The sequence below is a fragment of the Bactrocera tryoni genome, unplaced genomic scaffold (genome assembly GCF_016617805.1).
Source record: "Bactrocera tryoni isolate S06 unplaced genomic scaffold, CSIRO_BtryS06_freeze2 scaffold_11, whole genome shotgun sequence".
Classification (NCBI taxonomy): domain Eukaryota; kingdom Metazoa; phylum Arthropoda; class Insecta; order Diptera; family Tephritidae; genus Bactrocera; species Bactrocera tryoni.
Window position 1 is genome coordinate 19,817,456 of NW_024395824.1, and position 26,203 is coordinate 19,843,658.

General features: G+C 36.4%; 2 protein-coding genes across 2 annotated transcripts; both read right to left on the reverse strand.

Moving 5' to 3' along the window:
* Positions 1-2,341: 2,341 nt before the first annotated feature.
* On the reverse strand, positions 2,342-4,392 carry LOC120779487 (ATP synthase subunit beta, mitochondrial). Its single transcript, XM_040111773.1, has 4 exons — positions 4,281-4,392; positions 3,943-3,998; positions 3,623-3,881; positions 2,342-3,565 (listed from the first exon to the last, which is right to left on the reverse strand). The coding sequence occupies exons 1-4, from the start codon at positions 4,342-4,344 to the stop codon at positions 2,424-2,426; spliced, it is 1,521 nt and encodes a 506-aa protein (XP_039967707.1). The 5' UTR covers positions 4,345-4,392; the 3' UTR covers positions 2,342-2,423.
* An 18,667-nt stretch (positions 4,393-23,059) lies between these two features.
* On the reverse strand, positions 23,060-24,331 carry LOC120779505 (transposable element Hobo transposase). The gene is made up of 3 exons (XM_040111812.1): positions 23,964-24,331; positions 23,629-23,907; positions 23,060-23,493 (listed from the first exon to the last, which is right to left on the reverse strand). The coding sequence occupies exons 1-3, from the start codon at positions 24,319-24,321 to the stop codon at positions 23,189-23,191; spliced, it is 942 nt and encodes a 313-aa protein (XP_039967746.1). The 5' UTR covers positions 24,322-24,331; the 3' UTR covers positions 23,060-23,188.
* Positions 24,332-26,203: the final 1,872 nt, after the last annotated feature.

Here is a 26,203-nt window from a genome sequence, read left to right on the forward strand (position 1 = left end):
GAACCCCAAAAGTGATCTAGTCACCGATGCCCAGAGCATACTTAAATTATGGAAGGAACACTGCTCCAGCCTGCTGAATGGCAGTGAAAGTACAACCCATGCATCAGCTTCTTTGCAAAATATAGTCGGACGAAAGCATGCCCAACGATTGGAATTTAAGTGTGCTATGCCCAATCCACAAAAGGAGAGACCCCACAATCTGCTCCAACTACCGCGGGATTAGCCTCCTCAACATCGCATATAAGGTTCTATCGAGCGTATTGTGTGAAAGATTAAAGCCCACCGTCAACAAACTGATTGGACCTTATCAGTGTGGCTTTAGACCTGGCAAATCAACAACTGGCCAGATATTCACCATGTGCAAAATCTTGGAAAAGACCCGTGAAAGGAGAATCGACACACACCACCTCTTCGTCGATTTCAAAGTTGCTTTCGACAGCTTTCGATGATATTGATATCATCGGCGTCAACACCCGCGACGTTAGTTCTGATTTCTCCAGGCTGGACAAGGAAGCATAGAAAATGGGCCTGGCAGTGAACGAGGGCAAGACGAAATATCTCCTGTCATCAAACAAACAGTCGTCGCACTCGCGACTTGGCTCTCACGTCACTGTTGACAGCCATAACTTTGAAGTCGTAGATAATTTCGTCTTTCTTGGAACCAGCGTAAACACCACCAACAATGTCAGCCTAGAAATCCAACGCAGGATTGCTTTTGCCAACAGGTGCTACTTCGGACTGAGTAGGCAATTGAAAAGTAAAGTCCTCTCTCGACGAACAAAAACCAAACTCTATAAGTCACTCATAATTGCAGAGGCTTGGACGATCACAGCAACCGATGAATCGACGTTACGAGTTTTCGAGAGAAAGGTTCTGCGAAAGATATATGGTCCTTTGCGCATTGGCCACGGCGAATATCGAATTCGATGGAACGATAAACTGTACGGGATATTCGACGACATTGACATAGTTCAGCGAATTAAAAGACAGCGGCTACGCTGGCCAGGTCATGTTGTCCGGATGGACGAAAACACTCCAGCTCTGAAAGTATTCGACGCAGTAGCCGCCGGGGGAAGCAGAGAAAGAGGAAGACCTCCACTCCGTTGTAAGGACCAAGTGGAGAAGGACCTGGCTACGTTTGGAATATCCAATTGGCGCCACGTAGCGAAAAGAAGAAACGACTGGCGCGCTGTTGTTAACTCGGTTGTAATCGCGTAAGCGGTGTCTACGCCATTTAAGAAGAAGAAAACACGAAATGTTTTAGTTATTGGGTTTTTGGAAGAAAATCCTGATGTGTAAAGATGATAATATATTTAAAAAAACTACTGCATCGATCGTTTTGAAATTTTGTACAAATATTCTACATATATACATATAGCTCTCGAATGACGTCGAGTTTTTCCAAAAATTTTAATTTCTAAGAATTTTACAATAACAAAGAAGCCGATTTTTTCGTCTAAAATCGTCAATTTGGCTTGAAAATGGTACGAAAAATTAAAAAAAAAAACTCGACGTCAGTTGAAAGATAAACTATTAAACTAAAGAAAGCATTTTGATTTTTTGGTTTCGGATGATGCAGTGATGCTGTAGGCTGGTCACCGCACAAAAACTTTTTTTCGAGGTGCCTGCAAAGATCGACTATAAATCCGTTATTCCTCGCTATTTTTCGATAAAACTTTTTTTAAGTATCCTCCAAATGCCGTACTTTCATATAATGATAAGTAAAATAAATCTACAGCAATAATTTTTTCTAAAAAATTTCACGAAAAAATGTCTTTTTTCGACGAAACAAACCTTACCCCCCATTTATCATTAGATAAATGTTATCTCTTAAAATCTTTATTTAATTCGGAACTCATTAAAAACTTTAATGTATCAATTTGCAAGTTCTGTCACATTAGTAAACAGCTGATTCGAATATTGGTTTTGCGTATGTTCAAAAAGACGAAAATCCAAACAAGTTCTGTGACACCATCGAAAATCAGAAATGGTTTGCAATTCTGACAGCTAAGCAATTCTGTCTTTGATTCCACATCACCCCTGAATGAATTTGTACATAAGAAATAATTAAAATGATTGTTAGAAGTAGACATTTTTTGATACTCAAGTCAACCTACTGGCACAGAGTTGAAAACCAAAGAAGCAACACTTCACCCGATACCCGATACACAATTCTCACCTGTCCCCGTTGGAACTTATCTCCTCTTGAAGACTTCAAGGCAAATTTATTTGTGCTCCCTCCAATTTAGATCAGCTGCGAAAAATTAGAATTGGTTGTATGTGACGGGAACAGTTTGACTTTTACTTATAAAACCACCATGGAAAAATATTAACAACTATCTCCATTTCAGATATTGCGTAAACAACTTTATATCATTTTTTTGTTAAATCAGCTTAATGCGTACAATTCAAATTTAATTTGCCTAAGCAGCTTCTTTAGCTAGGCGTTCCGCTTTTTGAACCACCTCTTCGATTGGGCCAACCATATAAAAAGCGACTTCAGGAAGATGATCGTATTCTCCTGACAAAATTTGATTGAATCCCTTGATAGTTTCCTCCAATGGGACTAGTTTTCCAGCGTGACCAGTGAACACTTCAGCGACCTGGAATGGTTGAGACAGGAAACGTTGAATCTTGCGTGCGCGAGCAACTGTAAGTTTATCTTCTTCAGACAACTCGTCCATTCCCAAAATAGCAATAATATCCTGCAGGGATTTGTAATCCTGCAAAATTTTCTGGACACCACGAGCTACGTTATAATGCTCTTGACCAATGATGTTGGGATCCATGATACGGGATGTGGAATCCAAGGGATCCACAGCGGGATAAATGCCCAATTCTGCAATGGCACGCGATAATACAGTTGTAGCATCCAAATGAGCAAATGTTGTTGCTGGAGCAGGATCAGTCAAATCATCAGCTGGCACATAAATGGCCTGCACTGAGGTGATGGAACCTTTCTTCGTAGTTGTAATACGTTCCTGCATAGAACCCATATCAGTGGCTAGTGTAGGTTGGTAACCCACAGCAGATGGAATACGACCCAACAAGGCAGACACTTCTGAACCAGCTTGGGTGAAGCGGAAAATGTTGTCAATAAAAAGTAGCACATCTTGTCCTTCTTGATCACGGAAGTACTCGGCAACAGTCAATCCAGTTAATGCAACGCGGGCACGAGCACCTGGGGGTTCGTTCATTTGGCCGTACACCAAAGCGACCTTCGATGTCTTATCCTTCAACGAAATTACACCAGACTCAATCATTTCATTATACAAATCATTTCCTTCGCGAGTGCGTTCGCCTACTCCGGCAAACACAGAATAACCACCATGAGCCTTTGCCACATTATTGATAAGTTCCATAATCAATACGGTTTTACCGACACCGGCGCCACCGAACAATCCAATCTTACCACCTTTGGCATAAGGGGCTAACAAATCGACCACTTTAATTCCAGTTACCAGAATTTCTTGTTCAACCGACATGTCCACAAATTCTGGAGCTTCAGCGTGAATAGGGGCGGTCTTATTGGTTGGGATGGGACCACGTTCATCAATTGGTTCACCTAAACCAAAAATGATATTAATTCCATTACCAAGCAAATATACCCACCTCTACGTACCAATAACATTGATGATACGGCCTAAAGTTTCAGCACCTACCGGGATACGAATTGGGTAACCAGTATCTAGGACCTTTTGCCCTCGTACCAGACCTTCCGTACCATCCATAGCAATCGTGCGGACTGTGTTTTCTCCCAAATGTTGAGCGACTTCTAAAACAAGGCGTGGAGCACGATTTTCCACCTCCAAAGCATTTAAGATTGGAGGCAAGTCATCGTCAAACTGAACATCAACTACTGCACCAATTACAGCAACAATCTACATAATTAGATAGAATCGATAAAATACAAAAAATGTTCTGTTCATTTCTACAATATACCTTTCCATTGGAAGCAGCGGCAGTTTTTGCAGCGGTTTTGGCTGCCGCACCACGTTCTACAAGTAATAAAAAAATATGTTAATAAAATGATTATGCAAACATTATTAAGACATATTTTAAAATATACATAAATATTACATGTTTGTTGGTTAACATTGTAAATCAAATACAAGATAACAGCACACAATTACATAACAACTTATGTTCGAACGTGGCTGCGGTTAGGTTAGGTTGGGTAATTTTGCCAAATGCGACCACCGGGAAAATCATTTAGTATTTTGTGCTATCAGTGGCACTTAATATTATAAACGTCACAACCCAATTATTATAGTACTTACTTAAGTTACATAACAATGGAAAAAGACTCCTGTCCGACTTTATAGCGGTCCTTAGCGCGAACATCTTGCTTGCAACTGTGAAACTGTAAACTGTGTAGACTTTTATTAGATAATTTTTTACGCTTTCAGTGTTACCAAATTTAAAAACTGTACGTCGTTTCAGGGCTTCCGTTGTTTCCGAGACTCTTGAGGCGAGTTGCCACATATTATTAATTAAGCAAAATGGTCCGAACGCAAACAACCCTGCAAGAAGGGTAGCTGTTAGCAAAGTGTAAGCGACTTGTTATTGTTCACTTTTGCATTCGTTAAAATATTTGTTACTTTTGTTCAGAGAGTGGGAAAAAAGTAACACATAGCTATTTTTTATTTTTTTTTTTTTTTTATTTTATTTTATAAAAGCTTACATAATAATACAATTATTATACAAACTTAAGAAAATACGCAGCACTAGCATCATGGGCTATCGGCCGACTGGTTATGTTATATGCGTCGAAGAAGGTCGCTGTCTTTCAAAAAGTTGTAGATTTTCGAAATGTTGTTGCTTGAGGGATCCATCAATAAAATTATTGGATCAGTATTATTGAAGTTTGACAGTCTATGAGTTTGAAGTGCTGGACAATGTTGCAGAAGATGCAATAGATTTAAATCTGAATCACAAAATGGGCATTGGTTGATCTGAGTGCCATTTAGTATGTGAGCGTGTGTGATAATGGAGTGGCCAATGCGAAGTCTGATATATGGAATGATATAATTAGATGAAAGCGATGACGGAAAGGATGGTTTGATACGATTTGAATTTATTCTAGAGTAGTGGTGTCTGTAATTCATCCAATCAAGCGCCAATTTAGTGGATCTTTGTTGAATAATAAGCCGTTTTATATCACTCTTAACAAACAAGGCAGATGTAGTTGTTGAGTGATGCACACCTCCTTAGCCACCGAGTCCGCAAAAGTATTTCCAATGATTCCAGAGTGACCGGGTATCCACATTATTTTTAGTCTATGTGCTAACGAAAACAACAGCGATCTAATGCCAATAATGACGTCATTGTAGTTACTGCGGTTTTTTAAAGCTTGAAAACACGATAGACTATCTGTACAGATGATGAATTTACCAAGGTTTTGTTGGGCATACTGGACAGCTTTGAGAATACCCGTAGCTTCAGCGGTAAAATTGAACAAAATGGAAATAATAAACCATACGATATTCTTTGTTGGTTATCATCAACTACAGCAAAAGATGTATGCGACGATTTGGAGCCATCAGTATATATAAACTGCCAACCAAAAGATTTGAAGTGCGCAGATAATTCCAAAAATCGAGATTTATACACAGTGCTTGGAGTGATGGATTTGCGAAAAAGTAAGATCACTAATGAAAGAAGATTCATTTACTTTCCACGGTGGAATATATTTACTGCAAGGCAGCAATATTTTAAGCGGCAACTCATTGGTTTTAGCAAACAAAGCACTTTTAAAAATAGAAGACGGTATTTTAGGAGACCTCTTTCTGCAAAGTGATGATTGAAAGTCCTTTTTATAGTAAAGTTCGTGCTGAGTATGAGTTTTGAATAAAGCTTATTTAAGCTATCTTCCACTGCATCTTTTAGAGAAGGTAGGCCAGCTTCCGTCAGTATGTTTTTAATTGGCGATGTTGGAAACACTCGAAGAGAACAACGAACTGAAGAAATGATAGGGCGCAGCAAGCATCTTTAGATGATTCTTAGAATGATGTCCATAAATTTCCAAGCCATAATTAATTACAGATGAGATGGGGCTTTAGTGACGTTGACCAGTAAAGACGAGCCGATGAGTGAGCGCTTACATGAGAGGTATTTAATAATATTTAAATTAACAAAAAGTCTTTTTCTTATATACTGACAATGTTTCTTAAATGTATACTTAGAGTCTAATACAATACCAAGGAACTTAATACTATCTGTACACAAAATGTTTGTATTATCAAATGTGAGCGTTGGGATAGTACATTGATGTTTTTTACAAATATGAAAAAGTTTCGATTTAGGAAAAGATATTGATGTGCCTGAAGTAGAGGACCAACGAGAAAGACGCAATAAAATTTCAGAGAAAGTAATTGTTACTGAAGTCAAATTTGAAGTTTTTGAGAATAAAATTAAATCATCAGCATAAATCTGATGCCGGATAGTAACAAAATCTGATAGAATGGTACTGATTTCATCAAATGCAATAGTAAATAGGATCACCGAGAGCGGTGACCCTTGTGGAGGTACCATTATCTAATGGTAGAACAGAGGATGAAACATTGGATATGATAACACTTAATTTACGGTTGGATAGGAAAGATTTGACAAAGTTAAAAATACGAGAACCCACTCTCCACCTACTAAGCTGTCTTAACACTACATGAATCCCAATCCTGTCAAATGCTTTTAGGAAATCTAAAGAAAGAATAGAAACATGATTTTTGTGGGACAGAGTATCAGAGATAAAGTGATCAAGGTGCAGGAGAGCATCCAACGTACCCTGCCCCCTCTTGAACGCAACTTGGTTGTGCGAAATGAGATTATTAGATTGAGCATACCAGGCGAGTCTAGTAGCAATAATCTTTTCAATCAATTTACCAAGGCAAGGAAGAAGGGAAATGGGACGATAACTGCTGACCACACCAGGAGGTTTACCAGGTTTTAAAATAGGAATAATCGCGCTAGTCTTCCAGAGGACAGGGTAGTTGCCACTGAGAAAAATACTATTGTAAAGTTTGACTAGACGGGATATAAGGAATGGAGGAAGGTGCTTCATGATAAGGTAAGAGATTTTATCAATGCCAGGAGTTTTGCCCTTGACTGACGAGAGGGCTAAATTAAAATCAAGTTCAGATATATCGGCATCTAAATATTCAGCTGATTGAGATAAGGTGGAAGGAGGAAGGTAAGGAGAGCAAAGAGAAGAAAGTTTACTAGAGGAAAAATCAGAAGAGAAATTGGAGTCCAAAGAAATATTGGAAAAGTGGGTGGCAAACTCTAAGGCTATATCTTTGGGATATAGTAGAGTGCCCCGAGGAGTATTTAAATAAGTGATAGGAGAAGAAGGTGATAAACCAGCCAGTCTTTTCATATCAGTCCAGATTTTTCTAGAATCCGAAGAAGAAGTGATATTATTCGTAAATTCTTGGAAACAATGAACCTTCGCTGCCTTAGCTTTATGGCGAAAAAGTGCATTGGATTTTTTGTAAGCTATTAAGTTTGCACTAGAACGTAAACGTTTAAATTGATGCCATGCGTTCTGTTTCAGATTTCTTAGTGCAGAAAGCTCATTATTCCACCAAAGAGGAGCAAGCTTGACTGGTTTAGAAGAAGAAAGGGGAAAAGAATAGTTAGAAGCAGAACGTATAATTTTTTGGATTCTAGAAGCCTCTTGATTTATATTGGAAGAAAAGGGGAAATAACGTGAATGCGAAAAACAGGCTTCTTCAAACCTATCCCAATCAGCCGAATCAGTTTTAAACCGAATCCTGGGCTTAAAAAATGAATGAGGGCGAGAAGTAGATATTTTGGAAAGGATGGGAAAATGATCACTGCCATGGAGATCATCAATACAACACCAAGATATTTTTGAGGAGAGGGAGGCAGAACATATGGAAAGATCAATATTAGTGAAGGTAGAGTGAGTGGAAAAATGGGTGGGGGAACCATCATTTAAAACAATGCAGTTGGATCTTAGTAAGGCATCCTCAATGCTACGTCCCTTGGAGTTAGCCGAAGCAGAGCCCCAAAGGGGACTCCAAGCATTGAAGTCACCACACAAGATAAAAGGATTTGAACCGGAAGGAATAAGATTTAAAAATTCAGTAGTAGAAAATGATTGATCAGGAGGGGAATAAGCACAGATGATTGAAATTTTATAGGGGCGAGGATCTCAATAGCTACAGAAGAAAAAATTGAAAGGGTATGGGAAGTAATACGTGAGGTAGATTTCTTTTAACTAGGATGGCAACTCCCTGCTTGTTGGTGGTGTTATGTGGGAGATTAATAAAATATCCCACATAAGCCCTAGGGGTAAAAGCTGAGGCATTATAAGATAGGTGAGTTTCATTCAACAGGATAATAGATGGATTGTACGATCCCATAAGTAACTCTAAGTTAATATAATTATTAACATAACCGTTAATGTTCCATTGAAGAAGTGTAATCATATCATATGTAAACTTATAAAAGAAAAAAGTTAAGCTACGAATATTTTATTTAAACTAAATGTCTTCATTGTAAGAAGGAAAATGGGGTAAGGAAAGAGGATCTGGCGAGCGGGAGGGGGGGGGGGGGGGTGTGATAGGACAGGAGGAAAGGATATTGAGAGGAGAGTCAGAGATGGATAAAGGGGAAAAGAGAGGGGAAGGAGAAGTGACAGAAGAGGAGGTAGGATGGGTTGGAAGGGATTGTTTAGATGAATTGATGTCTGTAGTTGTTGTTAGATTAGTTTTGGTAGATTGTTGGATTTGTTATTAGGTGTTGTTTCATTATTGATTTGATTAGTATTGTTAGAAATTTTAGCTATAGAGGCAAAAGAGTTTGCATTAGAAGTTGTATGAGAAAATTGAATTTTATACTTGGTAACAGCTTCACGCATACTACATTTATAAATAGTTTTAATTTTTAATATTTCTTTGGATTGTTGATATTTAGGGCAAGTATTAGATGATGCCGGGTGGTCGCCCGAGCAATTTGCACACATTATTCTCTTACATTCAGTAGGTGAGGTATGATCGGAAGGGAGGTTGCATGAGACACAAGAAGGTGAATTACGGCAGTATTTTGCTGTGTGGCCAATTAATTGACATTGCTTACAACGCATAGGATTAGGGTAATACGGACGGACAGTGAGGTTCCTCCGAGGCAACATCAATTCTTTCAGGAAGTTTGTATTTATCAAAAGTTAATAAAACTACACCCGTAGGATTACGGAGCCGTCAGCAATTCGTGAAAACTTATGTACCAGCAGAAACACCCTGCTCCTTTAGACCATCAACAATATCTTCTTCTGATAAGTTATTCAGGAATGGGGCGTATATGGTGCCTTTAACCGTATTCAAAGTATTATGAAGCTTGACATTGATATGACCTCCGCCAGGTAAAATTTTTGCAGAAAGAAATTTGCTAGCTGTTTTGTTGTTATTTACAAAGAGCAGTAGGCTACCATCACGTAGCTCAGTAACTTTACTTACTTCCTTACTGATTGCTTGAATACCTTTATACGTAGCGAAGCATGATGACGAATTAAGTGGCTTGTTGTCGTCCAGCGATGACATGACCAAAAATTTTGGATCATCCGTGTTTGAGACTGGTAATTCTGGAAATTGGTCTAACGGGATCGGATTTGGTTTTTTTCTTTTCTTTTTCATTATTGGAGATAATAGGGAAAACCTATTATCCCCTAATTTGGTGGCCCCAGGGGGCCATAGTAAACGCGAATTTTAGTTTAACAAATTAAGAAATTAAGTGATTGAAAAGATATAAAACGATAAAAAATTAATTCACAAACAAAGCACGAGCGTAATATAAACGCAGAACAAACCGTTATACCGTTTTAACAAACTCAATAAGCACAGAGCGAAAAGCAACCGGTTACGATGACAGTTCGACGGTGAATGAACACATAGCTTTTTAATGTTCAATGGTTAAATCGCTCTAACCAATGGCAAATATCGCATGCTGCCTTGTTCCAACAGATACATACATGTGTTAGCAAATTTCTTCACAGTATGTTACGGGTAACACATTCTTTTGTTAGAGCATAGCTTACCTATGTGTTATGGATAACAAAAAGTATTTGTTACCCGAATATCTGTTAGTGTTATTATTTTTGTTATCAGTTTGTTACCTATAACATATAAACATGTTAGTAGGAATAAGCAGTAAAGAGATTATTGGCTACTCATTTGTTACTTCCAGCAAATTCAATTATCTAATATATAAAATTCTCGTGTCCCGGTGTACGTTATTGAACTCCTCTGAAACCGTTCGACCGATTTTCGTGAATCTTAGCGTGCATATCGGCTAGGGTGGATAATCGGACAACATCTATTTTTCATCCTCCTAAATGTTAAGGGAAATTGGAAATTGGAAAATTCCCAAAAAGTAACATTTTTCCATACAAATTTTTTCTCAATTTTTGTTTGTTTTGTTTTTCCAAATATTTGTTTGTCAAATATTTGAATCATTCAATTTCGGTGGCATGCTTTTTTTATTCCGACTGTTCAAAAGAAAAATTATTGAAAATTATTCAGTGAAAACGTTATTTTTCACATAAAGTGATCAATTACAGATTCAAATTTCTTACGAAGCCACGAAGAGGTCACGCTAATATCGGTCGGCATTCCGTTTGCCATCAACGTATGGCAGCCCAAGACACATGAACGACTACTCCCAGGATTCGATGACATACATGTGGAATTATGGAACGCGGTCAATCAGCAAGCGATCGTCACAATGTCACAGCACGACTTTTCAAACAACAGCAGCGATGTTTGATAGACTTTATCTTGAAGCAACATATAGTACATACATATATATGGTGCTGTTAGATGTTGGATGTATTCTTTGAGTAGCAAAAAAAAGTTAGCCGCACGCACACATTCTCCTTTGGATGGTTGATGGTGGTTACACAAGATCAAACTGATGAACTCATTTCTGTGGAAATTCCTGATGCAGAGAAAGATAAAGTATTATACCAAATGTTGAAAACCAATATGGATCATGGACCTTGCGGACACCACAATCCCACTTCGGGTTGTTTGTCTGACAATAAATGCACGAAAACCCGTCGAGCTCCGTTTCGTTATTGAACTCCTCTGAAACCGCTCGACCGATTTTTGTGAATCTTAGCGTGCATATCGGCTAGGATGGAGAATCGGACAACATCTATTTTTCATCATCCTAAATTTTAAGGGTGGTACACCCATAAATTTTTTTAACTTTCCGCGAAGAAAATTAAAAATTTTCTAAAATCGGGAAGTTATTGGTTGTTAAAGTTATTGGACCAGCTTATAACTTTTGAACGGATCAAGCGATTCAACCCTACCCAACGGCATTTCAAAGAGTTTCACTTAACTTAGATTTTCTAAAATTTTGAGCCGATTCGGATCGCTAGATTTCGAGAAAACTCAAAAAAAACAGCAAAAAAAAATTTCAAAAGTGGTTTTTTACGTATAAATTCTAAATGGCTATATCGATCAATTCCATAAACTAATCAGCACTCAACCTCACAAAACTACGCCGATTACCGCAAACAGGGTCAAAATCGATCAATTTTCTTGCGAGAAATCGTTGACGAAAGAAATCGCAAAAATAGATTTTTTTGAAATAACTCTGAAACGACTCGACCGATTAATTCTGAAGACTTATCAGCTTTCGACTCTAAAAAATCACGTCGATGGCCGCAAACCGTGTCAAAATCGGTTGATTTGTTCGTGAGATATCGTTGACGAAATTCTATCCGCATATCCGCAATAGGGTTGCAAGATGGCAATCGAATATTTCAATTGTAGTACGATAAATTCTTATTCATAGTTCATAATTTCAAGTTCCATTAATTATGAGAGTAGGGATGAGGACGATGCCGGTCTCCTGTCTTACTCACTACACATTTTTCAGCCATTTTTTTTGGTTTTATTTGTGTATCAATCGTAGCAGTCACTGTTATACCTATTTCTTTAATTTTTCTGTGCAACTCTCATGTTAATTTTACTGTCATCATAAATTTATCATTCATTTCCAGTACAATAATTATTTATTTACAATTTATTAATCTGACAAAGACAGTTTTAACTCTCAGTTTATTAAGTGATATCATGGAAATAAACACGTGTTGTAAGCTACCGTCAACAACGGTCATTTCCTAAAGATTTTACTAACGATACGGTCACACATGTTGACGGATATCCAATATATCGTCGAAGAAGTACCGAAAATGGCGGATCTTTCATTAAAGCTATCAGCAACGCAGACATCGACATTGACAATCGGTGGGTGGTACCATATTCACCTCTGCTGAGCAAAACATTCAATGCTCATATTAATGTTGAGTTATGCAGTTCGGTGAAGAGTATCAAATATATTTGCAAATATGTGAATAAAGGGAGTGATATGGCTGTATTTAGAATTGAAAATACTAATGTACATTCTCCTCCGTTGAATCAAAATGATGAAATTACGAATTACCAAATTGGCCGGTATGTCAGTTCCAATGAAGCTGTCTGGCGTATTTTCGGTTTCCCAATTCATGAACGGGATCCAGCAGTTATCCATTTAGCTGTCCACCTTGAAAACGGCCAGCGCGTATATTTCTGAACGATACAGTGCTTGATCGTGCTATAAATCCACCAAAAACTACGCTGACCGAATTTTTTGAACTGTGCAATCGTGCGGATGCTTTTGGTGCCTTCGCACAAACACTTCTCTACTCTGAAGTTCCACGGTATTTTACATGGGCTCAAAAAATGGATACCCCGCAAGCAAGGGACACCAGTTGATGCGCACCCGGTTTATTTAAATCAATTGCACTTTGGGTCGTGTATATACAGTCAATTCAAGGCAGACTGAGTGCTTTTACCTGCGACTATTGGTGGTTAATGTCACCGGGCCATTGTCATTTCAAGATATACGTAAGGTAGATGGACAACAGTATCCTACGTCTAAAGATGCATGCCTTGCTCTAGGCCTGCTAGAAGACGACAATCATTGGGACAGTACGCTTGCTGAAGCAACATTAAACTGCACAGGATCACAAATTCGTCTACTATTTGCTATGGTACTGACTACATGTTTCAGGCCCGAGCACAAATGTTGTGGGATAATCACAAAGATTCAATGACTGATGATATATTGTATCGACATCGTACAAGGTGCAATGATCTAACGATATCATTCAGTGATGCAATGTACAATGAAGCACTGATTGCTATCGAGGATCTTTGCATTGCTATTGCGAAATTGCCAATCAGTCATTTCGGTATGAGCTCCCCGAATCGAAGTGCATCTGATTTACTCAACCAGATATCAACAGTACGATACTGTAGAAATGGCAGGCATTGTTAGTCGCAATGTTCCACTACTAAATGACGAACAAAAAATTATTTACGACCGCATCATGCTGGCAGTTTCGGCAGGACAAGGAGGATTATTTTTTTTTTGATGCACCAGATGGAACTGGAAAAACATTCCTTATTTCGTTACTTCTGGCCGAGATACGATCCAAAAATGACATCGCATTGGCCGTATGTGGCTTAGATTTGGAAACATCTTGCATTTCCCACGGACAACTATATGTGGCATGTTCTCGCGTGGGAAACCCCTCCAGTTTGTTTGTGTTGGCTAAAGACGGACTAACCAAGAATATTGTACACTCTATTGCACTGAGAGATTAATTTTTTTTTTCAATTGCCATAATTGATAGGATAATATGAATAATTATTTTTGATATTTAGAAAGCTATCAAAAATTGTAATTTAAAATATATTTGTTACTTTAATAAGGATTAATTTACTTACTTACTTAAATAAAGCATACTTTCGTTGTTTATAATGCTTTCGATTATAGGTACATCCCCGCACACTTAGTAGTAGATAGTTATTTTTATTGAACTAAAAAAATGTTTCCTAGAAATAATATACATGGCAAAACAACGTTTGCCGGGTTAGCTAGTTTTAAATAAAATTTAGTTTTTTTTTATTATTTCGCTTTATTTAATAATAAAATCACAATAATGAAATATTTACTAAAACTAATAGCGAGCTCCACGTAATGCACGTCCTCCAAGTCTCTGGTGATGCGGCTAATTGAATGGTGCGTCTTTGTTATACGCATCCAAATGCTTCAAATGATTTCTGTAATATTAAACATTTTAATTACACACACGACATTCAATTCACAATGTTTACCTTTTTCTCCTTGTTAAGCTTTTTCGTTTACTCTATATAAAAGAAATTAATAACATATCTATATATATAAAAATGAATGTAATTTTTCATTGTGACTTTATAACTCAAGAACGGGCTCACCTATCCAAACCCAATTTTTAGGCTTTGTTTGGATTATTCAGTAGATGGTTTATGTTTTGAAATTTTAAGAATCGGATGTCAGAGTCTCGAGAAATAGGCCAAAACGTGGACCCGGGTAACCCCAGGATGTGTTTGTACAATATGGGTAGCAAATGGAAGCTGTTGATGATTTCTATAGTATAGAGTATTTTTGATGCCGCTCCGTGACTAGAGTCTCGAGATATCGGCCAAAATGTTTCAAAAATTTCACCACACATATGTTACGTTTTTTTTTATTTAACTCGTACCTACTTGGAAAGCTGAAAAGCGCTCAATGTATGGTGAAATTATTTTTAAAAACACACCAAAAACCCATTTGTTTGGCCAGATTCATCCCACTTAGCCAGCGGATTATACGTTTTCATATTAACATACATACATCAATAATAGTTTAATCATTTACTAAACGATTTGTTACCTACTTAGCTACGCTCTTTCGCTCTTAAAATTTATGAACTTTCGTCTTAACTAGCATACTTATTATTCCCACCTACAAACTTTCTTGCATTATATTTATATCAACATGTAGGTATGTATGTAGCAGGCAGATCGACAAACAAAGTAGGGTTTGAAAAGGCATCGAACTATATTACGGTGCATTTATTTTGCATAGAGAAATACATGAATATTTTGTTTTTTGTAGGTATATAGAGCTTTGACTCTTAGCATTAAGAAAATTCAAATTAGGAGAATATATGACATTAGTTATTATACATTTTTTTTTAATAATTATTGAAGTTTGTGTGAATTTGTGAAAAAAATAAATATAGCGCAAAGCGAATTTCCGAGCAAACACGGTAAGTTTTGAACTGTTGAAGTGAATTACACGAATGTATGTGTTTCCTTATTTGAAAAAACATATGGTGTACCACTATTAATGTAGGCTTTTTTTAAATTTAATTTATTCTTTTTTAATTGAAAGAAAATGCCACGACCCACACGAGGAAATATAGGTCGGCGAACGCGTCATGCAAATGCTACGGCATTACAAAGGCGATCACAGACTCCAGATGAACGAGCACAAGCTAATGCATCGCAGCGTGAACGTAATGCACGAAATAGATCTGTTGTACCTGAAATTATGCGTGCTGCTTTTAATTACAACAGTCAGATTAATTACAGTATGTACGGATATATTGGAATAATGGACGCAATATGTCCACATTGTGATGCGGCTAAATTTCCAGGTGAAACGCCCGGCATGTGTTGTGCTAATGGCAAAGTGAGATTGCCACCATTAGAAACTCCACCCGAACCATTGTCTTCATTAATTTTTGGGACTTCTGAAAATTCGAAGCACTTTTTGAGTCATATTCAACAATACAATTCGGTATTTCAAATGACTTCTTCTACTAACATTATTAGAGATAATTTTATGCCGACGTTTAAGGTAAATACTTAAACAGGATTGTCCCAATCAATCTGAATCATAAAAGTATTCTATAGTTTCAAAAATTATTATGCAACATATACCTAAAATTGCATACATGTTGCAGATTCAGGGCCTGATTATCAAATTTTGCAAATTTATTTTATTGGTGATGAAAATCGTGAATTGGATCAACGTTGTGCAATTGCTTTGAATACAAGACGAGAAATTATTTGCGAGCTACAAATGTTTTTCCATCAGCATAAAGCATTAGTTCAATTGTTCAATATTGCTCTCGATCGTGTGTCCTCTGATCATCACAAAATCGTAATAAGGGCTGATAGAACACCTTTTGGAGAGCATGAAAGGCGATTCAATGCACCGACAATTGATGAGGTTGCAATTGTAATTCATGGTGAACAGTTTCAATCGCGTGATATTATACTTCATCGTAAAAATGACAAACTGCAACGTGTTTCGAAACTCCATCGTAGTTACAATACCCAATATTGCATTGGAAAGGTGACGATGGCTATAATATAAATATACCAATGATTGGTCCACGAATAGATAAATAATATTTTCAGTGTGTTGACATTTCATCACTTGTAGAAATTTATTAAGTCACATTTTCCACTTATTTTAAGGTCTACATGTACAAAAAAAAGTTAGTGTCATGAATTTTTATTCTTATCGATTGATGGTTCGTCCACAAGAACAAAACTATATCTTGAGATGTCGTAAACTATATCATCAGTACATCGTTGATATGTACGTCAAAATAGAAACAGAACGTCTTAATTTTATTCGTTTCAACCAAGCAAAATTAAGATCTGAACAATATATTCATTTGCAAGATGCGATAGCGAATGATGCTAATATTAATGACATCGGACGTTTAACTATATTGCCATCTTCGTATATTGGTAGCCCACGGAATATGAACGAATATGCACAAGACGCAATGTGTTATGTAAGAAAATACGGTCGACCGGATCTGTTCATTAAATTTACATGTAATCCGCAGTGGGATGACATCAAAAACAATTTATTTGCAGGACAGTCGACAACCGATCGTCATGACATTACTGCGCGTGTTTTTCGGCAAAAATGTAAAGCAATTATGGATTTAATTGAGAAATTATATGTATTTGAGGAGGTGCGTTGCCATATGTACTCCATTGAATGGCAGAAAAGGGGATTGGCGCACGCACATATACTAATTTGGCTGGTACATAAAGTAACTCCGGATCGAATCGATAACCTTATATCAGCTGAAATTCCTAATCACACTGCTGATCCTGAGTTATTTCAAGTTGTCGTTAAAAACATGATACATGGACCGTGCGGTGAACTAAATATGAATTCATCATGTATGATTGATGAAAAGTGTTCGAAACGATACCCAAGGCAATTTACTTCAGATACAATAACGGGCAATGACGGATATCTGTTGTATCGACGTAGATCACCTAATGATAATGGCACAACGGCAACCATTAGAAAGCATAACCAGGAAGTTGAAGTTGATAATTGTTGGGTGGTTCCGTATTGTCCATTATTATCGAAAATATTCAACGCTCATATAAATGTGGAATATTGTAATTCTGTCAAATCCATTAAATATATTTGCAAGTATGTAAATAAAGGGAGCAATATGGCTATTTTCGGTGTTGCTGATGAGAATAGAAATGATGAAATTACTCAGTATCAAATGGGTCGCTATATTAGTAGTAATGAAGCTGTCTGGAGGATTATGTCGTTTCCAATGCACGAAAGACATCCTGCGGTTGTTCACTTGGCTGCACGTCTTGAGAATGGCCAACATGTTTATTTTAATGTAGCAAATTTATTGGAAATAGCAGCGCAACCACCAGCAACTACGTTAACAGCTTTTTTAAATTATGCGAAACTGATACATTTGCGATAACTTTGTTATATTCTGAAGTGCCTCAGTATTACACATGGAATGTGTCTCGAAAAAATTTCAAAGACGTAAACAAGGAACAGCAGTTCATGGGCATCCTGGCATTTTCCAAACAGATGCAATTGGCAGAATATATACAGTACATCCAAACAATGTTGAGTGTTTTTATTTGAGATTGTTATTAGTTAACGTGAATGGCCCAAAATCATTTCAAGAATTGAGAACAGTCAACGGTCATTTGTGTGAAACATACCGTGAAGCATGCCAACTTTTGCATTTGTTGAAGGATGACGCTCATTGCGATTCAACAATTCATGATGCATCTATTTGGGCTCATCCTCAACAAATACGAATGCTGTTTGCCGTTATATTATCAACATGTATGCCATCAAATCCACTTGAATTATGGAACAAATATAAACATAATATTGCAGAAGATATTTTACTTCGTATGCGTCATCATGCCAGAAATCCTGATTTGTTGATAACTTTGGAAATTTGGAAGCTTTGATAATAATTGAAGATAGGTGTCTACGAATTGCAAATAAAACATTAGTACAATTGGGTATGACCGTACCAAATCGTGACATGCATGATCTGTTTGATCGTGAATTGCAACGTGAGCAGGAATTCAATTCTAATGATTTGCGTTCATTTGTACAATCGAATATAACCAAAATGAATATTCAGCAAAAACATGTCTATGACACAATCTTGCAAGCCATTTCCAATAATGCGGGTGGGTTATATTTCTTGGATGCACCTGGTGGTACAGGCAAAACGTTCGTTATATCACTGATTTTAGCCACTATTCGATCGGAACTGAAAATTGCATTGGCACTTGCATCTTCGGGAATTGCTGCTACATTATTAGAAGGTGGTCGGACCGCACACTCTGCATTAAAATTGCCATTGAATATACAGGTGATTGAAACTCCAACTTGCAATATTTCAAGCAATTCTGCTATGGCAAAAGTTCTGCGATTAACGTCAATTATTTTATGGGATGAGTGTACAATGGCGAATAAAAATTACTAGAAGCATTTAATCGAACAATGCAAGATTTACGTGGTAACCAACAGCTTTTTGGTGATGCTTTGATATTACAGCCAGGGGATTTTCGACAAACATTGCCTGTCATTCCTCGGTCAACTCCTGCTGATGAAGTAAATGCATGTTTGAAGTCATCAGTTCTGGAGATATGTACAAAAATTGACACTGAACATTAATATGCGTATTCACCTACAAAATGATCCAGCTGCCCATGAGTTTTCAGAACAATTGTTACAAATTGGTGATGGCAAAATCCAAATCGACAGAACCAACGGATTGATCACTGTACCGAACAATTTTTGTACAATTACGAAATCGATAGATGAATTGATTGAATGTGTTTTTCCAAATATTCTTCAGAATTACAGAAACCATGATTGGTTGACAGAACGCGCCATTTTAGCACCGAAGAACATTCATATCAATGCATTAATTTTCAAATTCAAGCAAAACTCCAAGGCGTAGTCACGACATATAAATCAATTGACAGTGCTATGAATCAAGATGAGGCAATGAATTATCCAACTGAATTTTTGAATTCATTAGAACCGGCTGGTATGCCACCGCATTGCTTGAATCTGAAAGTGGGTTCTTTGATTATATTATTGCGAAATATTAATCCACCAAAACTTTGTAATGGCACCAGATTGGCAGTGAAAAATTTATTGTCAAATTTGATTGAAGCTACGATCTTAACTGGTAAATCAAACAAGGAAGTTTGTTTAATACCGCGTATCCCTATGATTCCAACTGATATGCCATTTGAATTCAAACGATTACAATATCCTGTGCGTTTATCATTTGCGATGTCCATCAACAAAGCTCAAGGGCAAACACTTAACGTTTGTGGCGTGAATTTGGAGGAATCATGTTTTTCACATGGCCAACTTTATGTTGCCTGTTCCAGAGTCGGTACCCCCAGCCGTTTGTTTATTCATGCTCAAAATGGAAAAACAAAAAATATTGTTTATTCAAATGTTTTGGATTCATCTTACTGAAGTTGACATAAAGCCGTAACGGCAGTGCATTAGTAAGAATTCCAAAATCGTATGTCTATATATATAAAAATGAATGGCCATTTTTCGTTGTGACTTTATAACTCAAGAATAGCTAGGAAATAATTAAATATATATTTTTTTTCATAAATGAGTTTGATTTAATATTTCACTTCATACGTAGCGCAGCACGTACCGGGCCGCTATAAACATTATATGTATTCATTGTATTGCTTTCAAAAAATCATAAAGTTCTGCTTATCTGTAACATCACACTCTTTGACTGTTAGGCGGTACCAAGTTCGCCGGGTCAGCTAGTACTTCTATATGTATATAAAATTAATTATAAAATATCAAATTATGAAATAACGAACTTACCTCTTTAAAATCCAAAATAAACTGCGCTTTTCGTTTTCATCTTCTTGAAAAATTGGGCATTCGTCTCTCCTATTCTAGCAAGTTAATATTACAATATGTTTAGAATGTCGAAAATTTTTCTCTATTTTACTTACGTATTCTCCCATTCAATTGATAAATTCCAAAAAATGTAACAGTGTTAGTGAACAGCTGAAAATGTTTCAATGTGTTTGTGCAATCTGTTATCTCCGTCTTGCAGGGCAAACATTGCACGTGTGCCAATAGGCAACTTTTTCGTCGGTGCTTGTTAGGTATTAAACAATTGACTGTTGTAAAAAGAAATTTCACATTTTGTTATGCCAAACAGAATATATAATTTTAAAATCGATGTACGAAGCAAACCCAAACGTGATATACAACTATTAATTTTTTATTTAAAATAACAACTTTCAAAAAGAAGATGCAAATTTCGGAATAGGATTTTTGCATTTTGAGTCATCGTGTAATCTTGAATCCCCCTATTGATATTGAAAAATGGAAAAGCAAAAATACAAAAAAAAAAATTGTGTAGTGATAGGGAATTGTGGCAAAACAAAATTAGTGCTCTTCACGGGTCAATATTAAGGCATCAAAAACTTACCATTCTCGTTGTTCAAAATGTAAGCAAAGCTCTTGAACTGGTTAAAGTTTTATATGGATCAAAATAATTTATATGGAAGATAAAAAAAGGAGAAATATACTTTTTCTACAAATGTATTTCTTGTAAAATAAGATTTTATATTTTCGGACTATGTATGTATGCTATAATTATACATTTTATATACCAATTAAAATAATAAATTTGATATGAGCAATGATATTTTGATTTATTCTTGTATAAGTTTATTAAATTTAAGATTTCGGTCATTCCCAAATCATTTTGCATAATTTTTCTGTAAATTAACAATATTAAACTAAATATTAATATATTGGAAAAATGTTATTTTGAAAATATACTTTATTTTTATAATATAACACAACCGTTTTAATACTCGCTCTTCTATTTTCGCTCTTTAATATTACCGAAATGAAAATGCCGTCGATATATGTCTAAATGGGACATGTTGCCTCTTCGAAATTTTTATAGAAATGAAAACTGCGCTGTCAAAGTGCTGAAGTGACAGCTTATTGCTTTCAATATATGGCATACTAATTAGTATTCCATATCTTAGTTTCCATAAGCAATGGGGAGTCTCCATAGGCAATAGGCACGGCAATAATGTAAGTATAACATAAATTTTATCCTGTAGAGATGCCCGGTGCCCGTGCTATATTACAAATATTTTTCATGGTATTTTTTTAAATAATAATATTTTGCAAAATTTTTTGTTAAACAATTATAATTTTTCAGGTGTACTTCATTCTAATAGTGCAAAGTATATGACAGAACGTGGAAAATATTCACCTTTAATAATCTGCAAAAAAATATTTTGTTCATTCATACCATTTCAAAGATATTAAATTTTTTGTCCCGCTACCTCTCTTAAAACGTATGGCACCTGCCGCCATTTCGCAAATGATAAGATAAATCTTCCAAGAGCTCAACATATGCGAGCGGTGACCAGATTGAAATCTTACCAAAAAAAAATATAAACGGAGGGATTTGTTGCATCGTTCAAGACCACTTATAAAATATGTAAAACAATAAAAATTAAGTAAATTTTTGAAATTTAAAGGTATTTGATGAAACGTTTTGTAATTTGAAGCATCATAGTATTATTTTCAATGGAAAATGATTAAAAACATTTAATAAATGAGAGCTAACAAGCTTAAGTCCTTTTATTGGGTATTGAAAGGTCAAAAGTCAGTTGTTCTAATATACTCTAAAAAGATTTAAATAGTTTCTCTATATAATAAATAACCACTAAATAGTAATTTTTATTCGTACTAAATGTTGGGTGTTTCAATGTAAATGCCCAAAAATTATTATTTTGTTCAATCTGGCCATGGAAAATGTTATAAAAAACGCTAATTTTGAAGCGCTCTCATACAGATTTGGCAATGGCAATAGCAATAGATTTGACAGTTAGTATGCCATAAATTTTTGCCTGTCGAGATGATGATCTTTTTTGAGAAGCCCGGCCCGGCCGAACACGAATCTTTTCCACCATGGCCCGGGCTCGGCCCGGCCCGGCACGAAACTTATTTACACATATAAGGAAATTTAAAAGACATGCAATTTATATATATGTATATAAGTCCACATTTATTAAGGTATATTGAATATTGTTATGTATTAAAAAAAAACGAACTAAGTCATATTTTTATTTAAAAATAAAATTTTTTCTAAATTTGTGCTTTTTAGCCTAGTGCGTTTTTCATTTAAAACATGGCCCGATGTTGAAAAAAGCCTTTCGCTTGTAGACGAACTGGCTGGAATAGCCAGAATGGTCCGAGCTAATTTGGGAAGGTATTTTAAGTCCCTAGCATTTTTCCGGAATTCTAAAATATGTGTGCCATGAGCTACTGGAATGGCCAAGTATTTGTCAAGCTCTATGTCAATAGCGTTTTCTCAACTTTTCGTTTTTTTACATAACTTAAGTCTGAAAATTCATCAAACATTCCATTTTCGGAATTTTTTGGGCTTATTTTATTAGTTATGTCATCAAAGCTACTATTTTCATGATCTCCTATAAATTCGGAGAGCATTGCTTTTACCGTAGCTAACACATTTTCTCTTTTTTCCTCTGAGAGGAAATTCATCTCTTTATAAGGAGGGTTCAAGAAAAGCCCAACCAAATGAACGATTACCGGAAGAAACCTGACTTCTAATGCGCTTAGGGTCATTGATCTAAACTCAGTTATTATTTGGGAATCAAGTGTGCTAGTTCTGCAAAGTTTACATAATTTTTCAGACCACAATGCAAATATTTGCATTGTTGGTTCCTTGTCAGAGCTAAGTGCTTCAGAGCAGTCCTTAAAAGGTTTTAAGAAGCATAAAATGTTTTCAAGTAATGAAAAATCTAAATTACTAATTCGCTGTAGCTCATCTTTTTTAAGTAAAAGAGTTTTTATTTCCTCTTTTACATCAAATATACTCAAAAGCTAAAAAAAATGTAGAGTTCCAGCGTGTTTTAACTTGCTGTTTCAGCGTTTTTTAGAGCTTACTGTTAAGCTGAGAATGTTTAAAATATTTGACTAATGATTTGCAGCAATCTATTAAAGCCTTCGCTTCCACAAGAGGATTTTTCTCAGTGACGTCATCCATGACAAGGTTCAGATTGTGACAAACACAAGATAAGCGCTTGAAGCTTTTAAATGCCGCAACGACATTAGCACCATTGTCCGTAACGAACACAGCTCGATCGATAGTTTCAAGTGTGTTGAAATCCTGCAAAATGTCTTGAACATTTTTGAGAATATTTTCTCCAGTTTTCTTCTCGTCCAAGAACTCCCTGATGCCTGTAAAAGATACACAAGTAAGTTAAATGATTCATAAACATTAATAAATAAATATGTAAATATGTATGTATGAACATGTACATTATATGTAATCGTACACACAAATATATTATAAAAATTGATTTATATTAGTACCTAAAAGAGTGACGTTCAGTTTGAAGCTATCATCCATATAGTGAGCAGTCAGCGTTATAAAATTTCGCTGCGTGTAGTCGTCACTCCACATGTCGGTCGTGTATGCCAGTTGTTGGTCTTTCAAACTTATGATACGTTGAGTCTTCAACGTTTCGTACTCTTTCTCCATGATGGTAGTGCTTAACACTTTGCGGGATATAACCAAATCATCGAAAGACTGACTTCCAAATTCTGCTCCTATGTTGAGAAGCGCTTGGCTATATTCACGGAAGCCGCTACCTACCAATTCACAAAAAAAAGAGTCAATCAATGAATGCAATGTGAATAGAACTTACTTTCGATAATATTGAATGGGTGCAAGTCTTTTGCAACTAAGGCTAGCTGCTTTCGAGCAAACGAATCCCGAAATCGCGTCGAAACGACTTTTTTGGCAAACATGTCCAATTTGGGCTGTGACTTAAGCGCATCTTGTTGAGACATGCACTTATGGCGGCTGAGGGTGCCCGTGCCTTGTTTTGAATTATACACCAGCACATGCTTACAGCTCCGGCAGCACACAAAATCGACATTATTGCCATTATAATTAACGCAATCGAACAGCTTCCACTCGTCACTCCTGCCCTTTTCATTTTGTATTAACTTTACACATTCACTTTTTTTATTCACAGCGTCCTGAATGGTTTGTCGCGACATATTTTATATTTCAAAGTTTATGATTATAAATTTCACAATAGGACGCCAATTTTGAATTAGTGGTTGCAAACAAGTAAAATATTGTATAACCAAATCGATAGTAGTATCGATAACGGGGCATCTCGACAGGATAGAATTTATAGAATACTAGCTGTCAAACGAATTGCTATTACCATTGCCAAATCTGTATGTGGGCATATGTGCAAATGGGATATGTTGCCTCTTCAAAATTTTCATAGAAATGAAAACTGCGCTGTCAAACTGCTGAAGTGACAGCTTCTAGCTTACTATACATGACAAACTAGATAGAATTCTATATCTAGTAAGCTATGAGCAATGTGGAGTCTCCACAGGCTATGTGTACGGCAATGCAGCTAGTATTCTATAAATTTTATCGTGTCGAGATGCCCCGTAAGCAAATAAAATGCGATAAATGGCGGTTCTAATTCGAGAATAAAAAAAAAGAACGCGATCAAATCAAAATTGTTTTCAGACCTATTTCGGGCTTTTGTGGGCCTATTTCGGGTTTTTACGGGCCGGGCCTTTTTGCTAAGGCCCGGGCCCGCACGAAGCCCGCACGAATTTTAATTTTAGGGCCCGGGCCCGCTCCGGGCCTGTGTAAGCCCGCGGACAACGAAAAAAAAGCCCGGCCCGTGTCCACCTCTAGTCTGGTCCCCTTCCTAAAGAACTGCTAATTTTCAAAATCGGAGATTTTTCGAAATTTTCATGGACCACTTGACGTGGTTTGACCCCCTTATATGCGATGTTGAGGAGGCTTATCCCACCGTAGATGGTGCAGATTTTTGGTTTCCCGTTTTGTGGATTGGGCAGAGCACACTTAAATTCCAATTGTTGGGCATGCTTTCGTTCTTCGACTCTTCCATTTTTTCTACTCTATTGAAGCATAAATTATTAATATACATACATAGTTCTTATTTTACTGATAAGCATTTTTTTCTTTTGTTGAGTTTTTAGCTATGCTGGTCTGACCACCGTAAGCCATTATGACTTTATTTACTAAAAAATTTTATTTTTATTTTATTTTATAAAAGCTTACATAATAATACAATTATTATACAAACTTAAGAAAATACGCAGCACTAGCATCATCGGCTATCGGCCGACTGGTTATGTTATATGCGTCGAAGAAGGTCGCTGTCTTTCAAAAAGTTGTAGATTTTCGAAATGTTGTTGCTTGAGGGATCCATCAATAAAATTATTGGATCAGTATTATTGAAGTTTGACAGTCTATGAGTTTGAAGTGCTGGACAATGTTGCAGAAGATGCAATAGATTTAAATCTGAATCACAAAATGGGCATTGGTTGATCTGAGTGCCATTTAGTATGTGAGCGTGTGTGATAATGGAGTGGCCAATGCGAAGTCTGATATATGGAATGATATAATTAGATGAAAGCGATGACGGAAAGGATGGTTTGATACGATTTGAATTTATTCTAGAGTAGTGGTGTCTGTAATTCATCCAATCAAGCGCCAATTTAGTGGATCTTTGTTGAATAATAAGCCGTTTTATATCACTCTTAACAAACAAGGCAGATGTAGTTGTTGGAGTGATGCACACCTCCTTAGCCACCGAGTCCGCAAAAGTATTTCCAATGATTCCAGAGTGACCGGGTATCCACATTATTTTTAGTCTATGTGCTAACGAAAACAACAGCGATCTAATGCCAATAATGACGTCATTGTAGTTACTGCGGTTTTTTAAAGCTTGAAAACACGATAGACTATCTGTACAGATGATGAATTTACCAAGGTTTTGTTGGGCATACTGGACAGCTTTGAGAATACCCGTAGCTTCAGCGGTAAAAATTGAACAAAATGGAAATAATAAACCATACGATATTCTTTGTTGGTTATCATCAA